We start from the raw sequence: 7,196 nt of genomic DNA, 5'->3' as shown, positions 1-7,196 counted from the left end.
CCGAGAAATAAAACATCCCCGTGTCTACTGAAGTCCGGGAGCTTCGATCTTACCCACTGTTGAGGAATTGGTGCCCAAGTGACGAATCACAGATTTTTGACAGCTTCAATGAATTGATATATACATACATTAACCCGTTAATAAGCCAGACACCCAGCTGGGCACCCATCAGAACTTCCGATTCTAAACACAAGTCAACTCTGACCTTAGTTTTGGTGAAATGTGCCTGGCATACGCCGCTCATCTATAGCGTAGCCAATCACGTCAGCGGGTCCCGAGAGGCAATACGGCAGTAAGGGGGAGTCCGGGAGCTCCTAAGCTGATTACCACTAATAACCTCTATTTATAGATTAGAGCCAGCACTTCGCTCATGGATTAACATTGGAACCCACGCCGTCGGACATTTGAAACTTATAAAGCCAGACAATGGAGTTCGGGAATATATTCATAAATTTACTCTTAGTGCTTCTGTGTCATTTTGGATATGTAACCAAAGCTGTGCCTATGAAATTTTTGTTTCCATTTGGAGAACAACGTGGGGATAAGTTCCTGGAGGCCGGGGACGACTTAAGTTCGGACGAAATACCTCTTACTGTGCCAATCGTATTCTACGACAAAACCTACTTCAGTGTTTACGTAAGTACCATACATTCTCTATGAACTTGTGTCTTACAGTAGCAAGTCGGTTCTACATCTACCATCATCTCCAGATAAACCATCTCTCAGCATCAGTACCATCTCTAACGTACAAACATCTCCAGCACGGGAGGTTCGAATCGGGGTACTGCTATTATCATGCATGTTTGTTCAATATGCATATTTTGTAGAATTTAATTTGCACGGACCCTCTAAATGCCCCAAATCCGTAAGGTTCCCGTATAGCCACCCGCGATATCGCTACATGCTAGTATAGATAGACGAGAGTGCATCACATTTCGTCTCTCTTCAGCACTGGCCGTACAAGATGTTACTGTCCTATAAATAGTATAAAACACCAAAGATCTACTAAATATGAACCAAAGTTAACCGTCCTGAAAATGCTGATGTACCTCCTGATGTGATATCGATTCTTCTGGGACTACCCCAACTCTCGTGGTAGTGTTATATAACACTTAGATAACGATGGTTAATTATATGATGTACATGTATAACCAAGATAACGGACAGCTCAACAGCACCGATACTTTTGTATCCCCTCGCGACGAGTCGGCGAGCGGATATTTAGATTATATATAGGGATATATAGGTCTACTACTTCACTCACAACCATCATCTGCGTTCCCCAACCACATGAGGTCAAAAAATGAGGTCACTATTACTATAAATAGATTTTCGATGTCCTCGTTCTACCGACTTCATTAATGATCCGGTTTTCCTGTAATTTTATATATTTACAACCAACATCTCTTGTAGGAGTTCTAATTCCATGCACACGGGGTCAAAAATGAGGTCACTGTTACTAAAAATAGATTTTCGATGTCCTCGTTCTACCGACTTCATTAATGATCCGATTTCCCTGTAATTTTAAATATTTACAACCAACATCTCTTGTAGGAGTTCTCATTCCATGCACATGGGGTCAAAAATTCGGTAACTGTTACTATAAATAGCTTTTCGACGTTCTCGTTCTACCGACTTAATCAGTTGTCTCCTTTGACATATCTGGTTCGTCGGTTGTCTCTCTTAACGTCTCCAGTTAGTCCGTTGTTTCTTTTGATAACCCTACATTGTTAGTCCGTTGTCTCATTTGATATATCTCTGGTTGTCTCATTAGACGTTCTTGTTTAGTCAGTTGTCTCTGTAGACGTTCTTGTTTTGTCAGCTGTCTCTCTAGACGTTCTTGTTTAGTTAGTTGTCTCACTAGACGTTCTTGTTTAGTCAGTAGTTTCTCTAGACGTTCTTGTTTAATCAGTTGTCTCTCTAGACGTTCTTGTTTAGTCAGTTGTCTCTCTAGACTTTCTTGTTTAGTTAGTTGTCTCTAGACTTTCTTGTTTTGACAGTTGTCTCACTAGACGTTCTTGTTTAGTCAGTTGTCTCACTAGACGTTCTTGTTTAGTCAGTTGTCTCTGTATACTTTCTTGTTTTGTCAGCTGTCTCTCTAGACGTTCTTGTTTAGTCAGTTGTCTCTCTAGACTTTCTTGTTTAGTCAGTTGTCTCTGTAGACGTTCTTGTTTTGTCAGTTGTCTCTCTAGATGTTCTTGTTTTGTCAGTCTCTCTAGACGTCCTTGTTTAGTCAGTTATCTCTCTAGACGTTCTTGTTTAGTCAGTTGTCTCTCTAGACGTTCTTGTTTAGTCAGTTGTCTCTAGACGTTCTTGTTTAGTCAGTTGTCTCTCTAGACGTTCTTGTTTAGTCAGTTGTCTCTAGATGTTCTTGTTTAGTCAGTTGTCTCTCTAGACTTTCTTGTTTTGTCAGTTGTCTCTCTAGACGTTCTTGTTTAGTCAATTGTCTCTGTAGGCGTTCTTGTTTTGTCAGTTATCTCTTTAGACTTTCTTGTTTAGTCAGTTGTATTTGACACTATACTTTCTTGTTTCGTCAGTTGTCTCTCTAGACTTTCTTGTTTTGTCAGTTGTCTCTCTAGACGTTCTTGTTTTGTCAGTTGTCTCAATCTTAGGTTGGATTGTCTATTGTCTCCCAAAAAACACAAGATAGTCTGTTGTCATATAAATCACATTTTAGATCGTATTAAGGACATTGGCAACGATGTCATGACTTCAGTTATGGCGACATAAATCCAGAAGGTGTCATTATATAACATATAAGCGTGAAAGAAACAGGGCACATTAGATCAACATATGGACATGTTAATTCTGAGTCAAAACAGCCCGGTAATAGATTGAGTATTGTTGATAAGATGACTGGAGTAATTACTAATAAAGTATTGGGAGTCTGGTGCACACGGTGTCAAATCTAGCCCCTTAGCGGCTGTAACAGGTCTCAGTCTGTTTCTCATCTCTTTATGAAATGTTAGAGGTCATTGTCCCTCCCCTACCAGGCACCAGCATCACCACCCCGGAACATCTCGAAACTTGTGACAGTGTTGGTACTGTCTGAGCTGGAACCCGATCAAAGGTTAAGGAACATTTAACACCAACGGCGAGTACCAGTCACCGTTATCAAACACATTCATAACATCATTATATCTGGGTACGTTGCACTTGTTCCGACACACATGGCGAGTGTTCTGTGAGGAGGAACATCTTTCTCGGCCGAAACAGTGGATCTCATTTAGTGTGACCTCACCGGAAGTAGCTGCTGAGAGGAGGAAGCCGAGACATGACACGACAGGTTTCCAACGTCTTACAGAAAATTACATGGAACATCCTAAACAACCCCACGTACATTTGTATAATGGAATAATTTGGCAAATACATAATTGTATATAGAACAGGAATAAACTGAACTGACAACCAACAAACGTTACAATCCACATGCATTTTAGCACAAGTCACATATTCTATTTCACGGTTATGCCTATATGGAGAAACAGGGACCCTTTATACCTGTCAGTATGATTTTAATAATGGTACGGAAGCCAGACATTGGTACGGGAAGCCAGACATCTCACATTCTACCACTTCGTGTGTTCAGACTACATGTATGTCCATTCAGTGTACACTCGGCAGGTGTCCGACTGCTTTGCAATGAAGTATGTAAACAATCCGGATCAATCAATTATGGTTTGTTTTTAGTGGATTGACGGATGACCTTATGACACAGCTGTCCGGCCACTCAAAGCATCCTGTCGACGCCGTGGGAACATGTCTATATATACATATTAATGCGATACATATGGCTAAATACACCTATACCACATATTGTTCTTACTTACTGTGTCAGGTCTAATAAAAAAAGATCGGAGGAATCTAGCTTCTACATTGTAATGTTACTGTATTATATGAAGGGGGCCGGCCGCAGTTAGAACGGCAACAACAGTGCTCGGCAAAAAACGTCACGTCACAAATTCGTTTTCACTGACGTCATAACAGATCGACGTCGTTACAACGTTTAAACCCTATTTTCAGAAACAATATCTATTAAATATTTTATAAATTAACTTAAACCTGAAGATATATAGAATCTACTTGTACAATTTATGTAATGTCTGCGTCAAGTTTGGTCACCTAAAATACATATACATGTATAGTCTGTCAAACACGATACAGGATATTTCGTGTACACCGATGATGTATGTTAGTATGCGTAAAATGTCGCGTCAAGTAGCGATGTTCCTTCAACTGCATGTTTTTTTTTTGTTTTTTTTTTCTTTAAAGGGGGGGGGGGGGGGGGGGGGGGGCTGGAGATACTCGACCCAGACATGCTTCTGTGGGTCGGCAAACCACATGGCTTTCCGGATTCTGGCAACACGTGCCTGCTGTGAACCATTTGAAACTGATTATTTCTATTACCATGTCAAGTCTTATCTTAGCAGGTGGCATGACTTTTAATTTGTATAACAAGACATTGGACCGTTTAAATAGGAAACAGGTGTGTGTAAATATTGGCGGTGAAAATAGAAGTAGTGGCGAGATGACCGCGGCGGCCTATCAGCGATGTGTCATTTATAATAAAAAGGTGGCCGTTTTATGTAGTGTAACTTTCCTGTGGTCCACTTTTTGTCGTCCACACATTAATAGAGAGGTATATAAATACTTTACTAGAACATGGGTTTTACACATGACTGTACATTTTGGTATACATATAGATATTTAAGTACCGATAATTGTGTTAAACTTAACATAAATGTATTGTATGAGTTAACAGTGTGTTTATTGTGATTTGTATGTATTGTAATGTTACAGTGTATTATACTACTACACATAGTATCATGAGGTTGATCGTAAGATGTTAGTAATATTGTCTATTATACCATTGTACTATTATTGTATGGTATGACGAGTATATATCATAATACATTGTATAATGAGTGTAATAGTATACAGTTACTCTGTAGGTGTGAGGGAAATACCACTTTTATTGTCCCCTGAGACATCAACTATTTCCCGAGGCAAAGCCTCCAATCAGAATGAACGAAAACCAAAAAAACCCCGAAAATATGAATGCGCTCATTCAAGGTAAATAGCACTTTTGACTATTAACCTTGTTAAAGGCATTTTTGGAGGATGTGGTTCAAATAGCATTTCTATTGTCTACTATTTATATAGTGTAAAATAAGGAAAGGTATACTAGATATAAGGTACCATTACAATGATATACTAGGAACTATTACACTCCCCATACAATGATATACTAGGAACTATTACACTCCCCATACAATGATATACTAGGAACTATTACACTCCCCATACAATGATATACTAGGAACTATTACACTCCCCATACAATGATATACTAGGAACTATTACACTCCCCATACAATGATATACTTGGAACTATTACACTCCCTACACAATGAAATACTAGGAACTATTACACTCCCCATACAATGATATACTAGGAACTATTACACTCCCCATACAATGATATACTAGGAACTATTACACTCCCTACACAATGAAATACTAGGAACTATTACACTCCCCATACAATGATATACTAGGAACTATTACACTCCCCATACAATGATATACTAGGAACTATTACACTCCATATACAATGATATACTAGGAACTATTACACTCCCCATACAATGATATACTAGGAACTATTACACTCCCTATACAATGATATACTAGGAACTATTACACTCCCCATACAATGATATACTTGGAACTATTACACTCCCCATACAATGATATACTAGGAACTATTACACTCCCCATACAATGATATACTAGGAACTATTACACTCCCCATACAATGATATACTAGGAACTATTACACTCCCCATACAATGATATACTAGGAACTATTACACTCCCCATACAATGATATACTTGGAACTATTACACTCCCCATACAATGATATACTTGGAACTATTACACTCCACATACAATGATATACTAGGAACTATTACACTCCATATACAATGATATACTAGGAACTATTACACTCCCCATACAATGATATACTAGGAACTATTACACTCCCTATACAATGATATACTAGTAACTATTACACTCCTCATACAATGATATACTAGGAACAATTACACTCCCCATACAATGATATACTAGTAACTATTACACTCCCTATACAATGATATACTAGGAACTATTACACTCCCTATACAATGATATACTAGGAACTATTACACTCCCTATACAATGATATACTAGTAACTATTACACTCCCCATACAATGATATACTAGGAACAATTACACTCCCCATACAATGATATACTAGTAACTATTACACTACCCATACAATGATATACTAGGAACTATTACACTCCCTATACAATGATATACTAGGAACTATTACACTCCCCATACAATGATATACTAGTAACTATTACACTCCCCATACAATGATATACTAGGAACTATTACACTCCCCATACAATGATATACTAGGAACTATTACACTCCCCATACAATGATATACTAGGAACAATTACACTCCCCATACAATGATATACTAGTAACTATTACACTCCCCATACAATGATATACTAGGAACTATTACACTCCCCATACAATGATATACTAGGAACTATTACACTCCCCATACAATGATATACATGTACTAGGAACTATTACACTCCCCATACAATGATATACTAGGAACTATTACACTCGTACAATGATATACTAGGAACTATTACACTAATACAATGATATACTAGGAATTATTACACTAATACAATGATAAACTAGGTAAATTTAGTCCCTATTTAACCGTCCTTACTTACCGTAAAAATCATTCCCTGTTTTCCAGTCATATTTAACTGCAAAATCCAGTCCTTAGTTTAGATACATTTGTAATTAATATTAGTACAACTAAATCAGCCTTATTGGAGGGATTTATTTGGATTGACAATAGTCCAGTGTTTTTCAAGTACTATGATTGAAATGTTAAGTAGAATATGAGTGACACATTTAGACAAAGTCTGTAGTGACCTGTTGAAATCGTCTTTGTTCATTGTCCACCGTGCGTCCGTTGACATGACCTATTAAAATGAACGACATTGACCTATTTTCAAGGTCATAGGGTCAAATGTGTTATTTTTAAGGAAAGAAATTTATTTTCAATATTTATGAGGCTAACGTCAACGCGATTCATGGAATTTTTCC

At 37.8% G+C, this 7,196-nt stretch overlaps 1 protein-coding gene across 1 annotated transcript in view; it reads left to right on the top strand.

Moving 5' to 3' along the window:
• The first annotated feature begins 288 nt into the window (after positions 1-288).
• The window catches only part of LOC117324199 (nidogen-2-like), a 54,130-nt gene continuing 47,222 nt past the window's right edge, over positions 289-7,196 (top strand). The window contains exon 1 of the mRNA XM_033879941.1: positions 289-636. Coding sequence (XP_033735832.1) covers positions 427-636 — 210 coding nt within the window. The 5' untranslated portion in view covers positions 289-426. The remainder of the gene's footprint in view (positions 637-7,196) is intronic.

Source organism: Pecten maximus, chromosome 3 (assembly GCF_902652985.1).
Source record: "Pecten maximus chromosome 3, xPecMax1.1, whole genome shotgun sequence".
Classification (NCBI taxonomy): Eukaryota; Metazoa; Mollusca; class Bivalvia; order Pectinida; family Pectinidae; genus Pecten; species Pecten maximus.
The sequence above is the reverse complement of the archived record's forward strand: the minus strand, read 5'-3'. Positions and strand labels throughout refer to the sequence as shown.